This window comes from Rhinoraja longicauda, chromosome 2, assembly GCF_053455715.1.
Source record: "Rhinoraja longicauda isolate Sanriku21f chromosome 2, sRhiLon1.1, whole genome shotgun sequence".
NCBI lineage: Eukaryota > Metazoa > Chordata > Chondrichthyes > Rajiformes > Arhynchobatidae > Rhinoraja > Rhinoraja longicauda.
The window spans coordinates 3,552,099-3,575,786 of record NC_135954.1 but is presented as its reverse complement, the minus strand read 5'-3'; the positions used below and the strand labels follow the sequence as shown (position 1 = coordinate 3,575,786).

General features: G+C 50.2%; 1 protein-coding gene across 1 annotated transcript in view; it reads left to right on the top strand.

Moving 5' to 3' along the window:
• myo10 (myosin X) overlaps positions 1-23,688 on the top strand; it is a 200,360-nt gene that overhangs the window by 87,743 nt on the left and 88,929 nt on the right. The window contains exons 3-8 of the mRNA XM_078426665.1: positions 400-558; positions 8,618-8,805; positions 18,708-18,842; positions 21,265-21,389; positions 22,457-22,470; positions 22,603-22,687. Coding sequence (XP_078282791.1) covers positions 400-558; positions 8,618-8,805; positions 18,708-18,842; positions 21,265-21,389; positions 22,457-22,470; positions 22,603-22,687 — 706 coding nt within the window. The remainder of the gene's footprint in view (positions 1-399; positions 559-8,617; positions 8,806-18,707; positions 18,843-21,264; positions 21,390-22,456; positions 22,471-22,602; positions 22,688-23,688) is intronic.

The following is a 23,688-nucleotide window of genomic DNA, read 5'->3' as shown; positions in this document are numbered from 1 at the left end:
AGTGTAGGTCCGGAGGCCCGGGCGCCGCCTAACGGAGGTTACGTAGCAACCCGCCTCCCGGCCCGGGCGGCCACCATTGGTGGAGCGGGAGCACGTGGCCGCTGGCTGGGTGAGGTCACGTGGGGTGCGGGGCGGTGACGTCACCTTGTCCCTTATTTGGGAGTGAAATAGTTGGCAACCGTATTACTGCCTCACAATGCCAGAAACCCGGGTTTGATCCCGACTACGGGTGCTGCCTGCACGGAGTTTGTACATTCTTGGGTTTGTGCAAACACGGGTCTCTGGCGCTGCGAGGCAGCAGCTCTACCCGCTGCGCCACCGTGCCGCTGTTTAACACGTCTCCGTGCATGCGGCGTGATTTACTGGTACTTGATGTTTCCCGTTTCTTGCTTTGACCAGGTGTACACGTATAAGCTGAACACGCTGACCAGGGAGAAGGTTGCGGTGATGCATGCGAGCAGCGTGGATGGTGTGGAGGACATGGCGACCCTGGCAGATCTGCACGAAGGAGCAATCATGCATAACCTGCACATCCGCTACAAACAGGACAGCGTATACGTAAGTTGCAAGGCATGCGACGGTGGGAGCTTTCACGCCTCTGTATCTTAGTTTAGTCTAGGTTTAGTTTAGAGATACAGCGCGGAAACAGGCCCTTCGGCCCACCGGGTCCGCGCCGACCAGCGATCCCCGCACATTAACACTATCCTACACCCACTAGGGACAATGTTTACATTTACACCAAGCCAATTAACCTACAAACCCGCCGGTCTTTGGAGTGCGGGAGGAATCCGGAGCACCCGGAGAAAACCCACGCAGGTCACGGGGAGAACGTACAAACTCCGTACAGATAGCGCCCGTAGTCAGGATGGAACCCGGGTCTCTGGCGCTGCATTCACTGTAAGGCCGCTACGCCACCGTGACTGCCATCTGTGCCATCTTCTGCCGGACAGGAGCGGGGAGGGGGGCGCAGCGGCAAAGTCGCTGCCTCACAGCGCCGGAGACCCAGGTTCGATCCCGACCACAGGCGCTGTCTGTAAGGAGTTTGTACGTTCTCCCCGTGACCTGCATGGGTTTTCTCTGAGATCTTCGGTTTCCTCCCGCACTCCAAAGACGTGCAGGATTGTAGGTTAATTGGCTCGGTAAATGTAAAAATGTAAAAAATGTTCCTAGTGTGTGCAGGCTAGTGTTAGTGTGCAGGGATCGCTGGACGGTGCGGACTCGGTGGGCTGAAGGGACTGCTTCTCTAAACTAAACTAAAGACTGGACTGGCAAAGGTGTTTGATAACTTTGGTTGTTTTTGTTCATAAGTGTGAAGTTCATAAGTGATAGGAGCAGAATAAGGCCATTCGGCCCATCACGTCTACTCCGCCATTCAATCATGGCTGATCTATCTCTCCCTCCCAACCCCATTCTCTTGCCTTCTCCCCATAACCCCTGACACCAGAACTAATCAAGAATCTATCAATCTCTGCCTTAAAAATATCCACAGGAATGGTAAAGACAGGCATTATCACAGCATGTAAAAAGGATTTGCAGTCATCGGTATCACAAAATGCTGGAGTAATTCAGCGGGTCAGGCAGCATCTAGGAGAGAGGGAATGGGTGACGTTTCGGGCCGAGACCCTTCTTCAGACTGAGTCATCGAGTCAAACAGCGTAGAAACAGGCCCTACTGCTAGGGTTGCCAACTGTCCCGTATTAGCCGGGTCATCACGTATTTTGGGCTAAATTGGTTTGTCCCGTACAGGACCACAATAGAAACTTACAAAATTCTTAAGGGGTTGGACAGGCTAGATGCAGGAAGATTGTTCCCGATGTTGGGGAAGTCCAGAACAAGGGGTCACAGTTTAAGGATAAGGGGGAAGTCTTTTAGGACCGAGATGAGAACGTTTTTTTTTCACACAGAGAGTGGTGAATCTGTGGAATTCTCTGCCACAGAAGGTAGTTGAGGCCAGTTCATTGGCTATATTTAAGAGGGAGTTAGATGTGGCCCTTGTGGCTAAAGGGATCAGGGGGTATGGAGAGAAGGCAGGTACAGGATACTGAGTTGGATGATCAGCCATGATCATATTGAATGACGGTGCAGGCTCGAAGGGCCGAATGGCCTACTCCTGCACCTATTTTCTATGTTTCTATGTTTCTATTAGGCCCGGGGGACGCTGTAGGCCCCGACACTATAGGGGCCGAACGCTGTAGGTCCGGACAGTGTAGGTTCGGAGGCCCAGGCGCCACCTAACGGTGGTTGCATAGCAACCCGCCACCCGGCCCGGGCGGCCGCCATTGGTGGAGCGGGAGCACGCGGCCCTTGGCTCGGTGAGGTCACGTGGGGCTCGGGGCGGTGACGTCCCCTCCCCTGACATCAGTCTGAAGAAGGGTCTCGACCCGAAACGTCACCCATTCCTTCTCTCCAGAGATGCTGCCTGACCTGCTGAGTTACTCCAGCATTTTGTGTCTACCTTGGAGTTTTTATTTGATGCTTGGTGTGCCTTGCTTTGTGTTTAACGACTGGGAATATTTGCTTTGAAGTACCTGTGCCCGGACTGCTGGCAGTGATTTTACTGGCATCTTAGAGTCATTCGTAATGAGGCCAAGTCGCCTCTATTATCTGGAACTAATTTAGGGGCACGCCTAATGTAACGTAACATCGTGTACCTTGATCGGGCATTTTACATGGCACGTGCGTCTTTCGTTGCAGAGAAGGTTGTTCAAAACAGATGCCAAACTATTTCTGGACATTTGTCGTTCTCACATCGGCACAGCTTTGGTTTTAGTTTAGAGATACAGCGTGGAAACAGGCCCTTCGGCCCACCGAGTCCATGCCGACTAGCGATCCCCACACACTAACACTATCCTCCACATACTGGGGGCGATTTTACATTTATACCAAGCCAATTAACCTACAAACCTGTGCGTCTTTGGAGCGTGCGAGGAAACCGAAGATCTCGGAGAAAACCCATGCAGCACCCGTATTCGGGATGGAACCTGGGTCTCCGGCGCTGTGAGGCAGCTACTCTACCGCTGTGCCACTGTGCTGCCCAAGTTTTAGTTCAGTGTAGTTTAGTTTAGATTAGTTTTGTTTATTGTCACGTGTACCGAGGTTCAGTGAGAAGCTTTTGTTGCGCGACATCCAGTCAACGGAAAGACAATACATGATTAAAATCGAGCCGTCCACAGTGTACAGATACAGTATAAAGGGAATAACGTTTAAAGCAAGTCCAGTAAAGTCCGATTAAGGATAGTCTGTGGGTCTCCAATGAGGTAGATGGTAAGTCAGGATTGCTCTCTAGTTGGTGATAGGATGGTTCAGTTGCCAGATCACAGCTGGGAAGAAAATGTCCACAGTTTAAGAATAAGGGGTAGGCCATTTAGAACGGAGAGTTGTGAAGCTGTGGAATTCTCTGCCTCAGAAGGCAGTGGAGGCCAATTCTCTGAATGCATTCGAGAGAGAGCTAGATAGAGCTCTTAAGGATAGCGGAGTCAGGGGGTATGGGGAGAAGGCAGGAACGGGGTACTGATTGAGAATGATCAGCCACGATCACATTGAATGGCGGTGCGTACAGGCTCGAAGGGCCGAATGGCCTCCTCCTGCACCTATTGTCTATTGTTCCTGAATCTGGAGACAGGGTTAAAGACAGGCTTTGGTGGAGAGGGAGCACGTGGCTGCTTGGGGTGGGTGAGGTCACGTGGGGCGCGGGCGCGGGCAGGGGGCAATGACGCCACCCTTTGTCCCTTATTTGGGAGTGAGGAAGTTGGCAACCCTTACTCTCCATGTCCCAAGTGCAGAGCAACAATGTTGTTCTATTTATCCCCACAATTAAAAACACTGCCAATTATCACCTTATCTGCCTTGCCTCCATTGGTTTTCCCGAAAGACTCGTAACACTTTTGCATTTTGCAAACTTGTCTATCAGGGACCCTGGAAGGAAATTAAATGTCAAAAAAAATCTTTTGGATATATCATATCATGGTTTACGGAAACACTGTAACTCAAGAGGATTCCCGGCTTACTTCAAGGGCCTGTTGACAGGGAGATTTGGCCAATCTTCTCTACGCCTCAGATCAACTCAATCTCACAAAGACAAAGTGTACACAATTTGCTACTGAGCAATCCACACATTGTTTCGGTTCAGTTTATAGTTTAGAGATACAGCGTGGAAACAGGCCCTTCGGCCCACCGAGTCCGCGCCGACCAGCTATCCCCGCACACGAACGCTATCCCTGCGCACACACACGAGGGACAATTCACATTCACACCAAGCCAATCGGCCTACAAACCTGCACGTCGTTGGAGTGTGGGAGGAAGCCGGAAGATCTCGGAGAAAACCCACGCCGGTCACGGGGAAAACGTACAAACTCCGTACAGATAGCGCCCGTAGTCAGGATGGAACCCGGGTCTCCGGCGCTGTGAGGCAGCAACTCTACCGCTGCGCCCCATGTGAAATGCACAGAAACAGAGAACCTCTTCATATCAAACTCAGATACGTTAAGCCATCTCCTCGCCTTTCTGCGTTCCGCAGAGACCGTTCCCTCCGAAACTCCCTGGTCCACTCGTCCCTTCCCACTCAAACTACCCCCTCCCCAGGTGAATTCCCCTGCAACCGCAGGAGATGCAACACCTGTCCCTTTACCTCCCCCCCTCAACTCCATCCAAGGACCCAAACTGTCTTTCCAGGTGAGGCAGAGGTTCACCTGCACCTCCTCCAACCTCATCTATTGCACCCGCTGTTCCAGATGTCAACTTCTCTACATCGGCGAGACCAAACGCAGGCTCGGCGATCGTTTCGTTCAACACCTCCGCTCAGTCCGTCTTAACCAACCTGATCTCCCGGTGGCTGAGCACTTCAACTCCCCCTCCCACTCCCAATCTGACCTTTCTGTCCTGGGCCTCCTCCATTGTCAGAGTGAGGCCCAGCGCAAATTGGAGGAACAGCACCTCATATTTCGCCTGGGCAGTTTACACCCCAGCGGTATGAACATTGACTTCTCTAACTTCAGATAGTCCCTGCTTTCCCTCTCTATCCCCTCCCCCTTTCTAGTTCTCTCACTAATCTTCCTGTCACCGACATCAGTCTGAAGAAGGGCCTCGACCCGAAACGTCACCCATTCCTTCTCTCCCGAGATGCTGCCTGACCCGCTGAGTTACTCCAGCATTGTGTGTCTACCTTTGTGTTAAGGGCAAGTTGGGTTTGCGATATGAAGGATGTGGAGGCTTTTAATTGAGTTTAGTTTATTGTCACGTGTACCGAGGTACAGTGAAAAGCTTTTGTTGCGTGTTAACCATTCAGCGGAAAGACTGTACATGATTACAATCAAGACGTCCACAGTATACAAATAAAGGATAAAGGGTATAATGTTTAGCTTGCGTTTAACAGTGTAGACCAATGTAGACAAAGGGCGGTGGCGCAGCGGTAGAGTTGCTGCCTTACAGCGAATGCAGCGACGGAGACTCAGGTTCGATCCTGACTACGGGCGCCGTCTGTACGGAGTTTGTACGTTCTCCCCATGACCTGCGTGGGTTTTCTGCGAGATCTCCGGTTTCCTCCCACACTCCAAAGACATGCAGGTTTGTAGATTAACTGGCTTGGTAAATGTAAAAATTGTCTCTAGTGTGTGTGGGATGGTGTTAGTGTGCGGGGATCGCTGGTCGGTGCGGACCCTGTGGGCCGAAGGGCCTGTTTCCGCGCTGTGTCTCTAAACTAAACTAAACTAAACCTGTGCTGACAGAAGGAGTCTAGATTCACACTTTGTTCTCAGCAGCCTGTCAACAGTTAAATTGTTGATGTTCCACAGACCCAAGTCTGGCATTAGATAGTGTTTAGTTTAGAGATACAGTGCGGAATCAGGCCCTTTCACCCACCAGAAGGCAGGAGAATGGGGTTAGGAGGGAGAGATAGATCAGATATGATTGAATGGCGGAGCAGACTCGATGGGCCATGTGGCCTACTTCTGATCCTATCAGCGGCATAGCGGTAGAGCTGCTGCCTTACAGCGAATACAGCGCCGGAGACACGGGTTCCAGCCCGCGTTTAGTCACATTAGTCACGGGAATAGTTTAGTTTAGAGATACAGGGTAGAAACAAGCCCTTCGGCCCACCGATTCCGTGCCGACCAGCGACCCCCCAAACACTACTAGTTCCATCCTGCAAATTAGGACAATTGACCGAAGCCAATTAACCTGCACACCTGCACGTCTTTGGAGTGTGGGAGGATCTCGGAGAAAACCCACGCAGGTCACGGGGAGAACGTGCAAACTCCGTACAGACAGCGCCCGCAGTCGGGATGGAACCCGGGTCTCTGGCGCTGTGAGGCAGCAACTCTACCGCTGCGCCACTGTGCCGCACTATGTTGCACAGGGGAGCCAGAATATCAAAAATGAATTCCAGAATTCGTGTCACGGGCGGCACGGTGGCGCGGCGGTAGAGTTGCTGCCTCACAGCACCAGAGACCCGTGTACCATCCTGACCACGGGTGCCGTCTGTACGGAGTTTGTACGTTCTCCCCGTGACCTGCGTGGGTTTTCTCCGGGTGCTCCGGTTTCCTCCCATGTTCCAAAGACGTGCAGATGTGTAGGTTAATTGTCTTGGTACAAATGTATAAAATTGTTCCTAGTGTGTGTGTAGGATAGTGTTAATGTGCGGGGATCGCTGGTCGGCGCGGACCCGGTGGGCCGAAGGGCCTGTTTCCGCACTGTATCTCTAAACTAAACTAAACTAGTGGATATGAACACAGAGACTGAACTTGCGAGACAAGAATCAAACACACCCATGCACGCAGAAGCAGCAACATAAAAATAAAATCATTTATGGACACATTTCAAAGAACATTATGATAAGAGCTTTGCTTTTTAATATCTCGCTAAATCAAAAAAAGGCAGCTCATTGAAAGCACGAAGCTCTATCTAATCGTCTGGAAATGAATGGCCTAATGTCAAAACTTTCTTACTGCTGATAACTTAATGTGCATAAATAAACAGGATGCTCTTAAATTAACAGAATATGGAAACAATTACTCTGGGAACAGCAGTAATTACAGAGTCGTATTCATAGTTTAGTTTATAGTTTAGATACAGCACTGAAACAGGCCCTTCGGCCCACCGAGTCCGCACCGACCGGTGATCCCCTCACACTAACACTGTCCAACACACACTAGGGACAATTTACACTTATACCAAGCCAGTTAACTTATAAACCTGCACGTCTTTGGAGTGTGGGAGGAAACCGAAGATCTCGGAGAAACCGAAGATCTCGGAGAAAACCCACGCAGGTCACGGGGAGAACGTACAAACTCCATTCAGACAGCACCCGTAGTTGGGATTGAACCCGGGTCTCCGGCGCTGCAAGCGCTGTAAGGCAGCGCCAGAGACCCTGGTTCGATTCCGACATTGTGATCATGGCTGATCATCCACAATCAGTAACCCGTGCCTGCCTTCTCCCCATATCCCTTGATCCCTTGAGTCCCCGACACACGTGACAATAAACTAACCTCAAACAACACTGAAACTGCAGCAGTATTAAGCAACTGAAAACTTGGTAGCATCAAGTGTTTAGAAACATATAAAATAGGTGCAAGAGGAGGCCATTTGGCCCTTCGAGCCAGCACCGCCATTCATTGTGATCACGGATGATCGTCCACAATCAGTAACCCGTGCCTGCCTTCTCCCCATATCCCTTGATTGCACTAGCCCCTAGCCCCTAGAGCTCTATCTAACTCTCTCTTAAATCCATCCAGTGAATTGGCCTCCACTGCCCTCTGTGGCAGAGAATTCCACAAATTCACAACTTTCTCACCTCGATTTTAAATTGCCTCCCCTTTATTCTTCGGACTTAAAGAAGGGTCTCGACCCGAAACATCACCTATTCCTTTTCTCCAGATCCTTGACCCTTGAAGTGCTAGGAGCAGAGTGCCTTAAATCTGCTCTTATCACGTAGGAACTTAAGTGTTAAAAGCTGGCGATTGAACGATATCGTGAGGGGCCATTGTTGAGAATGCTGAACGCCTGCATCTGATGTAACGGCAGCACTCGGGATCATGTGAAAGTATTCGATACTTGCCTTGGGCAACAATACATGACCTTGCACCTTGATGTTCATTGAGAAAAGTTGTAACTTCTGCAACGAGCAGGAAGTGGGAGAAAATATTAAATAGTGTAGTTTAGTTACGTTTAGTTTTGTGATTCAGCATGGAAACAAGTCTCTTTTGACTCAACCCCACAGCCCCTGACAACATCTTTAGTTTACATTTTAGTTCAGAGATGCAGCTCGGAAACAGGCCCTTTCAGCCCACCGGGTCCGCGCCGCCCAGCGATCCCCGCACACTAACACTATCCTACACACACTAGGGACAATCTTTACATTTACCAAGCCAATTAACCTACAAACCCGCACGTCTTTGGAGTGTGGGAGGAAACCGAAGATCTCGGAGAGAAGCCACGCAGGTCACGGGGAGAACGTACAAACTCCGCACAGACAGCACCCGTAGTCGGGATGGAACCCGGGTCTCCGGCGCTGCATTCGCCCGTCAGGCAGCAACTCTACCGCTGCGCCACCGTGACCACCCAAACCAGGTATAAAATGGTAGAACAGAAATGAACTAATTGTCTCATTTGGATTCATTTCCAGACTTTTATCGGCTCCATCCTGATCTCGGTCAATCCGTACAAGCCCATCTGTGGGCTCTACGATAAGAAGACGATGGAGGTTTACAGCAAGCACCAACTGGGTGAACTCACGCCACACATCTTCGCCATCGCTAACGAGTGCTACCACTGCCTCTGGAAACGCTGTGACAATCAATGTGTCCTCATCAGGTAACATATCCCCCTCTCATAATCCACAGGAGCAGTATTAGGCCATTTGGCCCATCAGGGGCGGCACACTGAGCAGTGGTAGAGTTGTTACCTTACAGCGTTAGAGACCCGCGTTGCATCCTGACCAGAGTTGCCAACTGTCCCTCATTAGCCGGGACATCACGTATTTTGGGCTAATTTGGTTTGTCCCGTATGGGACCGCCCTTGTCCCGTATTAGGCCCGGGTGGCGCTGTAGGCCCGGACACCATAGGCCGGACAACATAGGCCCAGACGCTCTAGGCCCGACGCTGTAGACCCGGACACTGTAGGCCCAGACACTGTAGGCCCAGACACTGTAGCACGGGGACCGCTGTAGTCCTGGACACTGTAGGCCTGGGCGCCGCCTAATGGAGGTTGCTTAGCAAACTACCTCCCGCCCCGGGCGGCCGCCATTGGTGGAGCGGGAGCACGTGGCCGCTGGCTGGGTGAGGTTACGTGGGGCGCGGGGCGGCGACATCACCTTGTTCCTTATTTGGGAGTGAGATAGTCGGCACCCCTGATCCTGACTACGATAGTTCAATGTGTAGGAAGGAACTGCAGATGCTGGCTTGAATCGAAGGTAGACACAAAATACTGGAGTAACTGGCAGCATCTCTGGAGAGAAGGAATGGGTGACGTTTCAGGTCGAGACCCTTCTTCAGACTGATGTCAGGGGAGGGGGCGTTTCCACATCGTATGACTCACTGTAAATGGCTAGATTGTGATCTTGTCTTGTCTTTGTGCTGACTGGTTAGCACGCAACAATAGCTTTTCACTGTACCTCGCTCGGTACACGTGACAATAAACTAAACTGACTCTATGTAGAAGAAATTAACGTTTAGACGGTTAATTGGGAAAAGTTGTTGTGACCTGTCATGTAATGTATAAGAGCTAGGGCGGTCACGGTGGCGCAGCGGTAGAGTTGCCGCCTTACAGCGAATGCAGCGCCGGAGAATCGGGTTCCATCCCGACTACGGGCGCTGTCTGTACGGAGTTTGTACGTTCTCCCCGTGACCTGCGCGGGTTTTCTCCGAGATCTTCGGTTTCCTCCCACACTCCAAAGACGTGCAGGTTTATAAGTTAACTGGCTTGGTATAAGTGTAAATTGTCCCTAGTGTGTGTAGGATGGTGTTAGTGTGCGGGGATCGCCGGTCGGTGCGGACTCGGTGGGCCGAAGGGCCTGTTCAGTGCTGTATCTAAACTATAAACTAAACTATGAATACGACTCTGTAATTACCGCTGTTCCCAGAGTAATTGTTTCCATAATCTGTTAATTTAAGAGCATCCTGTTTATTTATGCACATTAAGTTATCAGCAGTAAGAAAGTTTTGACATTAGGCCATTCATTTCCAGACGATTAGATAGAGCTTCGTGCTTTCAATGAGCTGCCTTTTTTTGATTTAGCGAGATATTAAAAAGCAAAGCTCTTATCATAATGTTCTTTGAAATGTGTCCATAAATGATTTTATTTTTATGTTGCTGCTTCTGCGTGCATGGGTGTGTTTGATTCTTGTCTCGCAAGTTCAGTCTCTGTGTTCATATCCACTAGTTTAGTTTAGTTTAGAGATACAGTGCGGAAACAGGCCCTTCGGCCCACCGGGTCCGCGCCGACCAGCGATCCCCGCACATTAATGCTATCCTACACACACACTAGGGACAATTTTTTACATTTGTACCAAGACATTTAACCTACACATCTGCACGTCTTTGGAGCGTGGGAGGAAAACGGAGCACCCGGAGAAAACCCACGCAGGTCACGGGGAGAACGTACAAACTCCCTACAGACAGCACCCGTAGTCAGGATCGAACCTGGGTCTCTGGCGCTGTGAGGCAGCAACTCTACCGCTGCCTATTCCAGACCTGGGCCAAAAAGCAGGCATGTGGGACGAGTATAGATAGGGCATGTTGGCCGGTGTGGACAAGTTGGGCCGAACAGCCCGTTTCCACACTGTATCACTCTGTGACTCTATGACCTGGCATTACAGAGCAGAATATTCCGGCTCGCTAGATTTTGGATGATGTAACTTGCCGATTCATTGTCAGCGTTTGTGGGCACTGGGCCTGTACTCGCTGGAGTTTAGAAGGATGAGGGGGGGCCTCATTGAAACTTACAGAATAGTGAGCGGCCTGGATAGAGTGGATGTGGAGAGGATGTTTCCACTAGTGGGAGAGTCTAGGACCAGAGGGCACAGCCTCAGAATTAAAGGATGTTCCTTTAGCAAGGAGAAGGGGAGGAATTTCTTTAGTCAGAGGGTGGTGAATCTGTGGAATTCTTTGCCATAGTGGAGGTCAAGTCAGTGGATATTTTGAAGGCAGGGATTGATAGATTCTTGATTAGTACAGGGTGTCAGGGGTTATGGGGAGAAGGCAGGAGAATGCCATCAAACATTCTTCATATGTTAACCCACTCATCCCCGGGATCATTCCTGCTGCTCTCCTGTTTACGACCGTGTTCTGACCCAGACTCGCCGATCAGCGTCACGTGTCTTTGAGTCTGAAGAAGGGTTCTGACTCGAAACGTCGCCTGTCCATTCCCTCCTCAAATGCTGCCTGACCCGCTGAGTTACTCCAGCACTCTGTGAAACGTCACCTATCCATGTTCTCCACAGATGCTGCCTGACCCGCTGAGTTACTCCAGCACTCTGTGAAACGTCACCTATCCATGTTCTCCAGAGATGCTGCCTGACCCGCTGAGTTACTCCAGCATTTTGTGTCAATCTCGGCGTAAGCCTGCATCTGCAGTTCCTTCCTACATATTTAATATTTTCTCCCACTTCCTGCTCGTTGCAGAAGTTACAACTTTTCTCAATGAACATCAAGGTGCAAGGTCATGTATTGTTGCCCAAGGCAAGTATCGAATACTTTCACATGATCCCGAGTGCTGCCGTTACATCAGATGCAGGTGTTCAGCATTCTCAACAATGGCCCCTCACGATATCGTTCAATCGCCAGCTTTTAACACTTAAAGACCGCATTTACAAGAGACTGCAGGTGCTGGAATCTGGAGCAAAACACTAAGTACTGGAGGGGTGGCACGGTGGTGCAGCGGTAGAGTTGCTGCCTCACAGGGCCACAGACCCAGGTTCGACCCTGACCACAGGTGCTGTCTGCACGGAGTTTGTACGTTCTCCCTAGGGTTGCCAACTTTCTAATTCCCAAATAAGGGACAAAAGGTGACGTTACCGCCCCGCGCCCCAAGTGACCTCACCCAGCCAGCGGCCACGTGCTCCTGCTCCACCAATGATGGCCGCCCAGGCCGGGAGGCGGATTGCTACGCAACCTCCGTTAGGCAGCGCCCGAGACTCTGGGCCTACAGTGGCCACTGGGCTTACAGTGTCCGGGCCTACAGTGTCTGGGCCTACAGTGTCCGGGCCTACAGTGGCCACTGGGCCTACAGTGTCCGGGCCTACAGTGTCCGGACCTACAGTGTCCGGACTTACAGTGTCCGTGCCTACAGTGTCCGGGCCTACAGCGTTGCCCGGGCCTAATACGAGACAAGGGCGGTCCCGTACGGGACAAACCAATTTAGTCCAATATACGGGATGTCCCGGCTAATACGAGACAGTTGGCAACCCTATTTGTAACACCTCACACTTGCTCGGATTAAAGTGCATCTGCCATTTCTCCGCCCATTTCTGTCGATTGTTTCGCCTGCATCTTGAACAGCACAATAGACTCAGTCTGTGGAACACTTGTTTTCAGAATGAAATTCCTTCAGGTTGGAACAGAAATCCTCAAATCTGTTTCCCATACCGACTTCCACTCTCTGCTTTGTTTCATCAGCGCAGTAAGATTGCCAAAAATAAATCACATCCCATGTCTAAAAATAATAAATCTAGTTCGGAAATCTTGGCTTCCTCTCATTTCAAGTAACTGCAAACTGCATTTAGACAAGCGTTATTAAACTGGAAAATAAACTGAGTCTTGTACCCAGAGTCAACCTTGTACAAAAACATCAGATGAATAGATCAGGTAAAGGCCCTAGGGAGATGTTGAGTAGACTAGGACTACTGTTAGATAGAGCTCTAGGGGCACCTAGAGCTCAAGGGATATGGGGAGAAGGCAGGCATGGGTTACTGATTATGATCACAATGAATGGCGGTGCTGGCTCAAAGGACCACATGGCCTCCTCCAGCACCTATTTTATCGAAATATCTTATCGAAACGTATAAGATTATTAAGGGGTTGGACACGTTAAAGGCAGGAAACATGTTCCCAATGTCGGGGGAGTCCAGAACAAGGGTCCACAGTTTAAGAATAAGGGGTAGGCCATTTAGAACGGAGATGAAGAAAAACTTTTTCAGTCAGAGAGTTGTGAATCTGTGGAATTCTCTGCCTCAGAAGGTAGTGGAGGCCAATTCTCTGAATGCATTCAAGAGAGAGCTAGATAGAGCTCTTAAGGATAGCGGAGTCAGGGGGTATGGGGAGAAGGCAGGAATGGGGTACTGATTGAGAATGATCAGCCATGATCACATTGAATGGCGGTGCTGGCTCGAAGGGCCGAATGGCCTCCTCCTGCACCTATTTTCTATGTTTTCTAGGACTCTATTCCTTGGAGCGCAGGAGGATGAGGGGTGACCTGATAGAGGTGTACGAAATCATGAGAGGAATCATGGTCAACTTACCCATTCTGACCAGAGTCATGGTCCTACAGGATGGAAATAGGTCCTTCAGCCCAACTTGTCCATGCTAACCATAGTCATAGCGAGCAACAGACCCTTCAGCCCAAGCTACCCATGCCGACCAATATGCTGCATCTACAATAGTCCCATCTGCTTGTGTTTAGAGGGCCCATATCCCTCTAAATCCATCCCATCCATCTCGTTTAAACCTTACGATAGTCCATGCCTCAACTACCTTCTCTAGTTTAGTTTAGTTTAGAGATACAGCGTGGAAACAGGCCCTTCGGCCCACCGGGTCCGCGCCGACCAGCGATCCCCGCACACTAACACTATCCTACACCTACTAGGGACAATTTTTACATTTACCAAGCCAATTAACCTACAAACCTGTATGTCTTTGGAGTGTGGGAGGAAACCGAAGATCTCGGAGAAAACCCACGCAGGTCACGGGGAGAACGTACAAACTCCGTACAGACGGCACCCGTAGTCGGGATGGAACCCGGTTCTCCGGCGCTGCATTCGCTGTAAGGCAGCAACTCTAACCCTGCCCCACCGTGCCACCCTACCTCTGGAGGCTCATTCCATACACCCTACACCCTTTGCGTAAACAAGTTACCCCTCAGGTTCTTATGGACCGGGCAGTGTCCACCACGTTTTGGGCGTTCAAGTTGCTGAACCAGGCTGTGATGCAACCAGTCAATATGCTCTCCACTGTAGGGTTGCCAACTTCCTCACTCCCAAATAAGGGACAAGGTGACGTCACCGCCCCATGCCCCAAGTGCCTTCACCCAGCCAGCGGCCACGTGCTCATTCACGTCACCATTCCATGTTCTCCACAGATGCTGCCTGACCCGCTGAGTTACTCCAGCACTCTGTGTCTATCTGCAGTTCAGGTGTCTGAGTCTGATTCGGGCTTTGCCCAGTGTTCGAAACCTCTGCCTCTTGCAAGCAGAACACGCCACAAAGAGGTTAACTTTTATCAAGCAGAATTCTTTGGTAGTTTACAAAAGAAAGTTCTGGATACGATCCCGACTCGGGGAGGGTCAGAGTGAGGATAAGGAAGAGGTTGTGAACTGTGGAATAGTTTCGTGCAACAGAAGCATTTCAAAAATGCCAATTGTGCAATTTTACAACCAATCTTACAACTTGTACTTCCAATGAGTTGAGACTTTGGATGAATAAAACTGTTTATGGCTGAATAAGCAATATCAGATCAGGGGAGCAGGGTGGCACAGTAGTAGAGTTGCCAGCGCCAGAGACTACGGTTGCCAACTACCTCACTCCCAAATAAGGGACAAGGTGACGTCACCACCCCGCGCCCCACGTGACCTCACCCAGCCAGCGGCCACGTGCTCCCGCTTCACCAATGGCGGCCGCCCGGGGCGGGAGGCGGGTTGCTAAGCAACCTCCATTAGGCGGCGCCCAGGCCTACACTGTCCGAGATTAGCCCAAAATATGGGATGTCCCGGCTAATACGGAACAGTTGGCGACCCTACCAGAGACCCAGGTTCGATCCTGACTATGGGTGCTGTCTGTACGGAGTTTGTACGCTCTCCCCGTGACCTGCGTTGGTTTTCTCCGAGATCTTTGGGTTACCTCCCACACTCCAAAGACGTACAGGTTTGTACGTTAATTGGCTTGGAATAAAAAAATGTATAAATTGTCCTTAGCGTGTATAGGCTAGTGTTAGTGTGCGGGGATCGCTGGTCGGTGCGGACTCGATGGGCCGAAGGGCCTGTTTCCACGCTGTATGATACGATACGATAGAACTTTATTTATCCCAGGAGGGAAATTGATCTGCCAAGAGTCATAAAACACAAGATACGTGAAACATGAAATTAAAGTGATGAGTGGAAAGGATTGGGGGGGGAGTCAGTCTCGGTCTCGGTCTACCCCACGACAGAAGGGGGAGGAGTTGTACAGTTTGATAGCCACAGGGAAGAAGGATCTCCTGTGGCGTTCTGTGCTGCATCTTGGTGGGACCAGTCTGTTGCTGAAGGTGCTCCTCAGGTTGACCAGTGTGTCATGGAGGGGGGGAGCTGTATTGTCCAGGATGCTCCGCTGTTTGAGGAGCATCCTCCCCTCCAAGATCACACCCCGTAAATCCAACTCCACCCCCAGGACAGAGCCAGCCTTCCTGATGGGTTTGTTGATCCCGTTGGCGTCCACGGCCTTCGCCCTGCTGCCCCGGCGCACGGCAGCGAAGACGATGGCGCCGGCTACCACCGATTGGTAGAACATCTGCAGCATCTCACTGCAGATGTTGAAGGAGAGGAGCCTTCTCAAAAAGTACAGCCGGCTCTGTCCCTTCTTGTACCGGGCCTCAGCGTTCCTGGACCAGTCCAGATTACGTTCCAGGTAAACTCCGAGGTATTTGTACTCCCTGGTAAACTGCACACCCACACCATTGATGGAGACAGGGTGTCGCTAAACTAAATTAAGATAATAAGATAATAACGAGTCTTGCCACACTATAATAGAAGGTGTCTGAAGAAGGATGCCAATTCAAAACGTCACCTATCCATGTTCTCCAGAGATGCTGCCTGACCCGCTGAGTTACTCCAGCACTCTGTGAAACGCTATCTATCCATGTTCTCCAGAGATGCTGCCTGACCCGCTGAGTTACTCCAGCACTCTGTGAAACGTCACCTATCCATGTTCTCCAGAGATGCTGCCTGACCCGCTGAGTTACTCCAGCACTCTGAAACGTCACCTATCCATGTTCTCCAGAGATGCTGCCTGACCCGCTGAGTTACTCCAGCACTCTGTGAAACGTCACCTATCCATGTTCTCCACAGATGCTGCCTGACCCGCTGAGTTACTCCAGCACTCTGTGTCTTTTCGTTTACAGTGAGAAGCTTTGTTTTGCCTGCTATCCAAACATATCAGATAACACTGCACATAAATACAATGTTCAAACCCCAGTACAACAGGTGGAGGAGCAAAGGGGAAGATACAGAGTGCAGAATATAGTTGTCAGCATCGTAGCGCATCAGTTCCACAGACAAAGTCCAATGTCCGCAATGGGGTACAGGTGAATCGGACAGTGCCCTAGCTTTTGGAAGGGCCGTTCAGAAGCCTGATAACAGAGGGGAAGAGGCTGTTCCTGAGTCTGGTGGTGCGTGCTTTCAAGCTTCTGCACCTTCTGCCGGTCGGGAGTGGGGAGAAGGAGGAACTCTCTTGCTTTCCTTTAGAGATTACAGATTTTTTTTAAATTCACAACGCCATTACTAACTATTCTTTAGACTTTAGAGAATATACATTGGGAACAATTTCCGATTTACAGAAGCCAATTAACTTACAAATGGGATGCGGGAAGCAACCGGAGCACCCGGAGAAAACCCACGCAGGTCACGGGGAGAACGTACAAACTCCGTACTGACAGCACCCACGGTCAGGATCGAACCCAGGTCCCCGGCGCTGTAAGGCAGCAACTCTACCGCTGCGCCTTCTAGCTCAGGTTTCTGAAGCACTAAACTTACGGGGAGACGACAAGGGAACAGGGTTAGGAGGGAGCTATGGATCAGCCATGATTCAATGGTGGAGTAGACTTGATGGGCCGAATGGCCTAATTCATCTCCTATCACTTATGAACTTGTGAACTTATGTGATGAAGAAGGCGAAGGATTAAAAGTGTGCCACAGAATGTAATTAGAGGGAGACTGTCAGAAGCCTGAGCCCTTGTTTGGTGTACAGTAAAATCAGAGATAATTATCTTTCTCTTTGGTGTGGTCAAACTGACAAGGAGCGAATCCTTGTGGATCAGAAGTTTTAGTTTCGAGATACAGCGCGGAAACAGGCCCTTTCGGCCCACCGGCGATCCATCCAGTGATTTGGCCTCCACTGCCCTCTGTGGCAGAGAATTCCACAAATTCACAACTCTCTGGGTGAAAAAGTTTTTTCTCACCTCAGTTTTAAATAGCCTCCGCTTTATTCTTAGACTGTGTGGCCCCTGGTTCTGAACTCCCCCAGCATTGGGAACATTTTTCCTGCGTCTAGCTTGTCCAGTCCTTTTATAATTTTATACGTCTCTATAAGATCCCCTCTCATCCTTGATTGATTGTGAACAGAGCAGCTTTTCACTGTTACTTCGATGAAGTAGAGATGACACTAATAAAGGGTTCGATCCTGACTACGGGCGCTGTCTGTACGGAGTTTGTACGTTCTCCCCGTGACCTGCGTGGCTTTTCTCCGAGATCTTCGGTTTCCTCCCACACTCCAAAGACGTGCAGGTTTGTAGGTTAATTGGCATGGTAGAAATGTAAAAATTGTCCCTAGTGTGTGTAGGATAGTGTTGGTGTGCGGGGATTGCTGGTCGGTACGGACCCGGTGGGCCGAAGGGACTGTTTCCGCGCTGTATCTCTAAACTAAACTAAACTGAAGTAAAGATCTTTGCTCAGAGAAACTTTCAGCTCTGGATGAAATGTCACTGACTGGAGCTTGTGCTCCACCTGGTGGCGAACCTGGGCAAATGTCGAGGAGATCTGGGTGTTCTAGTGCATCAGTCACTGAAAGGAAGCATGCAGGTACAGCAGGCAGTGAAGAAAGCCAATGGCATAACAAGAGGAGTTGAGTATAGGAGCAAAGAGGTCCTTCTGCAGTTGTACAGGGCCCTAGTGAGACCGCACCTGGAGTACTGTGTGCAGTTTTGGTCTCCAAATTTGAGGAAGGATATTCTTGCTATTGAGGGCGTGCAGCGTAGGTTTACTAGGTTAATTCCCGGAATGGCGGGACTGTCATATGTTGAAAGACTGGAGTGACTAGGCTTATATACACTGGAATTTAGAAGGATGAGAGGGGATCTTATCGAAACGTATAAGATTATTAAGGGGAAATCAAGGAGAACTTCTTAAGATTATTAAGGGGTTGGACACGTTAGAGGCAGGAAACATGTTCCCAATGTTGGGGGAGTCCAGAACAAGGGGCCACAGTTTAAAAATAAGGGGTAGGCCATTTAGAACAGAGAGGAGGAAAAACTTTTTCAGTCAGAGAGTTGTGAATCTGTGGAATTCTCTGCCTCAGAAGGCAGTGGAGGCCAATTCTCTGAATGCATTCAAGAGAGAGCTGGATAGAGCTCTTAAGGATAGCGGAGTCAGGGGGTATGGGGAGAAGGCAGGAACGGGGTACTGATTGAGAATGATCAGCCATGATCACATTGAATGGTGGTGCTGGCTCGAGGGGCCGAATGGCCTCCTCCTGCACCTATTGTCTATTGTCTATCTTTCAACGTTTTTAAAATGTGCATTTTGTTTCTCTGGCAGCGGAGAAAGTGGAGCTGGCAAAACCGAGAGCACGAAACTTCTGTTGAAGTATTTATCGGCCATGAGCCAGCATTCCCTTGAGGCAACCGCTCAAGAAAGGATCTCCCAGGTTGAGCAAGCTATTCTGGAAAGCAGGTGAGAAATGTACCCCCTGGGCATGAGAGACTGTGGGTACGATGCCTCACAGCGCCAGAGACCCGGGTTCCATCCCGACTACGGGTGCTGTCTGCACAGAGTTTTCACTTTCTCCCCGTGACCTGTGTGGGTTTTCTCCGGGCGCTCCGGTTTCCTCCCACACTCCAAAGACGTGCAGGTTTGTTGGTTGATTGGCTTCGGTAAAAATCGTAAACTGTCCTTAGTGTGTGAGTGTGTAGGATGGTGTTAGTGTGTGGGGATCGCTGGTCGGCGCGGACTCGGTGGGCCGAAGGGCCTGTTTCCGCGCTGTATCTCTAAAGTATTAAAGGTCGGGCAAATGTCCTGAAAATCTTAAATAACCAGTTAATCATAGAAACATAGAAACATAGAAAATAGGTGCAGGAGTAGGCCATTCGGCCCTTCGAGCCTGCACCGCCATTCAATATGATCATGGCTGATCATCCAACTCAGTATCCCGTACCTGCCTTCTCTCCATACCCCCTGATCCCTTTAGCCACAAGGGCCACATCTAACTCCCTCTTAAATATAGCCAATGAACTGGCCTCAACTACCTTCTGTGGCAGAGAATTCCACTAATGTTATGTTCTAACTAAGAATATTAAAACATAGGAAAATAGAAATGTACAGCACAGAAACTGGCCCTTCGGCCCACGATGGTTCTGCATTAATGTTTGTGACCGTCTACCCTACCTGCACCTCTCCTAATGTTATATCCTTCTGTCCGGTCGCCCTGCCTCAGTGCATAAAACCATCAGAGGAATAGATCGGTTTACGGTTGGGGAAAAGATTTAATAGGTGGTGCAGCGGTAGAGTTGCCGCCTCGCAGCAAATGCAGCGTCGGAGACCCGGGTTCGATCCCGACCACGGGTGCTTTCTGCACGGAGTTTGTACGTTCTCCCCATGACCTGCGTGGGTTTTCTCCGAGATCTTCGATCTGGGAGCAAAGAGGTCCTTCTGCAGTTGTACAGGGCCCTAGTGAGACCGCACCTGGAGTACTGTGTGCAGTTTTGGTCTCCAAATTTGAGGAAGGATATTCTTGCTATTGAGGGCGTGCAGCGTAGGTTTACTAGGTTAATTCCCGGAATGGCGGGACTGTCATATGTTGAAAGACTGGAGCGACTAGGCTTGTATACACTGGAAGTTAGAAGGATGAGAGGAGATCTTATCGAAACGTATAAGATTATTAAGGGGTTGGACACATTAGAGGCAGGAAACATGTTCCCAATGTTGGGGGAGTCCAGAACAAGGGGCCACAGTTTAAGAATAAGGGGTAGGCCATTTAGAACTGAGATGAGGAAAAACTTTTTCAGTCAGAAAGTTGTGAATCTGTGGAATTCTCTGCCTCAGAAGGCAGTGGAGGCCAATTCTCTGAATGCATTCAAGAGAGAGCTAGATAGAGCTCTTAAGGATAGCGGAGTCAGGGGGTATGGGGAGAAGGCAGGAACGGGGTACTGATTGAGAATGATCAGCCATGATCACATTGAATGGCGGTGCTGGCTCGAAGGGCCGAATGGCCTCCTTCTGTACCTATTGTCTATTGTCTATTGTTTCCTTGCACACTCCAAAGACGTGCAGGTTTGTAGGTTAATTGGCTTGGTAAATGTAAAAATTGTCCCTAGTGTTAGTGTGTGGGGATTGCTGGTCGGCGCGGACCCGGTAGGCCGAAATGGCCTGTTTCCGCGCTGTATCTCTAAACTAAACCTGAGGGGTAAACGTTTTATGCAGTGGGTGGTGCGTGTGTGGAACAAGCTGCCATAGGAGGTAGTTGAGGCAGGGACTATCCCAGCATTAAAGAAACATTTAGACAGGTACATGGATAGGACAGGTTTAGAGGAATACGGGCCAAACGCAGGCAGGTGGGACTAATGTTGATGGGGCATGATAGTCAGCATGGGCAAGTTGGGCTGAAGGGCCCATTTCCGTGCTTTTAAATTAGTTTAAAGATACAGCACAAAAACATAGAAACATAGAACATAGAGGAGGCCAGCATCGCCATTCATTGCGATCATCGCTGATCGTCCACAATCAGCAACCCGTGCCTGCCTTCTCCCCATATCCCTTGATTCCACTAGCCCCTAGACCTCTATCTAACTCTCTTTTAAATTCATCCAGTGAATTGGCCTCCGCTGCCCTCTGGGGCAGAGAATTCCACAAATTCACAACTCTCTGGGTGAAAAAGTTTCCTCTCACCTCCGTTTTAAATGGCCTTCCCTTTATCCTTAGACTGTGTGTGTGGCCCCTGGTTCTGGACTCCCCCAACATTGGGAACATTTTTTTCCTGCATCTAGCTTGTCCAGTCCTTTCATTATATTATAATTATAATTGTGGTGTTGATATATTTTGTGTGAAACCAGTGTGAGTTTTGCCTCTCAATTCTAATCGATGCTTTTTTTATCCACAGCCCCATCATGGAAGCATTCGGCAATGCGAAGACTGTGTATAACAACAACTCCAGCCGGTTCGGCAAATTCATCCAGCTGAACTTCTGTCGGCAGGGCAGCATACAGGGCGGCCGGATCATAGATTGTATCCTTCACTCTGCACGAGGGTTGCCAACTGTCCCGTATGAGCCGGGACATCCCGTATATTGGGCTGAATTGATTTGTCCCTTAGGGCACCGCCTTTGTCCCATATTAGGCCCAGGGGACACTGTAGGCCTGGACACTGTAGGCCCGGACACTGTAGGCCTGGACACTGTAGGCCCAGACACTGTAGGCCCAGACACTGTAGGCCCGGACACTGTAGGCCCGGACACTGTAGGCCCGGACACTGTAGGCCCAGACACTGTAGGCCCGGACACTGTAGGCCCGGACACTGTAGGCCCGGACACTGTAGGCCCGTACACTGTAGGCCCGGACACTGTAGGCCCGGACACTGTAGGCTCAAGAGAGAGCTAGATAGAGCTCTTAAAGATAGCGGAGTCAGGGTGGTATGGGGAGTAGGCAGGAACGGGGTACTGATTGAGAATGATCAGCCATGATCACATTGAATGGTGGTGCTGGCTCGAAGGGCCGAATGGCCTCCTCCTGCACCTATTGTCTATTGTCTATTGAAACCGAAGCACCCAGAGAAAACCCACGCGGTCACAGGGAGAACGTGCAAACTCCACACACACAGACGGCTGCCAAGGTCAGGATATAACCCCGGTCTCTGGTGCTGTGAGTAGGGTTGCCAATTGTCCCATATTAGCCGGGACATCCCGTAGTTTGCGCTAAATTGGTTTGTCCCGTATTAGGCCCGGGGGGCGCTGGAGGCCCCGACGCTGTAGGCCCCGACGCTGTAGGTCCGGACAGTGTAGGTCCGGATGCTGCAGGCCCGGACATTGTAGGCCTGGAGGCCCGGGCGCTGCCTAACGGAGGTTGCGTAGCAACCCACCTCCCGGCCCGGGCGGCCGCCATTGGTGGAGCAGGAGCACGTGGCCGCTGGCTGGGTTAGGTCACGTGGGGCGCGGGGCGGTGACGTCACCTTGTCCCGTATTTGGGAGTGAGGAGGTTGGTACTCCTAGCTGTGAGGCAGTGGCACCAAGGTTGTTGTTGAATATCAAAAATCTGCTTTGCGAATTATTTCTCTTGACTGAAATTTTTGAAACAAAGATTTATTAGAAAAGGTAAGGATATTTTCTGATTGAAAAACTCTTAACAGTTATCTGCGATTTTTTACTGCAGATTAAATATTAGCCATGGATTTTATTGTTTGGCCAGATATTGGAAATAAGATTTCTTTTTTTGCTTTTGTACAGAACCGTGTAGTTAGACAGAACCCTGGGGAGAGAAATTATCACATTTTCTATGCTCTACTGGCTGGTACAGATAAAGCACAGAAAGGTAAGTACTGAACAAACTATGTAAGGAGACCGTAAGTCATTTTAAGCAGAACTAGGCCATTCGGCCCATCAAGTCTATGCCATTCAATCATGGCTGACCTATCTCTCCCTCCTAACCCTATTCTAAGACCGAAGATAGACACAAAACGCTGGAGTAACTCAGCGGGTCAGGCAGCATCGCTGGAGAGAAGGAATGGGTGACGTTTCAGGTCGAGACCCTTCTTCCCTAACCAGTCGACCTGAAACGCCACCCATTCCTTCTCTCCAGAGATGCTGCCTGTCCCGCTGAGTTACTCCAGCATTTTGTGTCTGTCTTCGGTTTCAACCAACATCTGCCATTCCTTCTCACCCATTCTAAGACCGTCACTCACCCATTCACGTTTAGTTTAATTTAGTTTCGAGATACAGCACGGATACAGGCACTTCGGCCCACTGAGTCGGCACCGACCAGCGATCCCCACACATTAACTAACACAAGCCTACACATACCAGGGACAATTTACACTTATACCAAGGATACAAACACAAGCCAATTAACCTACAAACCTGTACGCCTTTGGAGTGTGGGAGGAAACCGAAGATCTCGGAGAAAACCCACGCAGGTCACGGGGAGAACGTACAAACTCCGTAGTCGGGATGGAACCCGGGTCTCTGGCGCTGCATTCGCTGTAAGGCAGCAACTCTACCGCTGCGCCACCATGTTATGTTCTATGTTATCCCACTTTCTCATCCACTCCCTGCATACCAGGGACAATGTACAGAGGACCAATGAATCTACAAATCCACACGTCTTTGGACTGTGGGAGGAAAATGGCGCACCCAGAGAACACCCACTCGGTCACAGGGAGAACTTGCAAACTCCACACACCCGTAGACAGGATCAAACACGGGTCCCTGGCACTGTGAGGCAGCAGCACTACCCGCTGTGCCACCGTGCCGCCCGGTGTTTTGTGGGTGTGAATTCTTGTTCTCGTAAGATGGCAAGACCGTACAAAACATGAT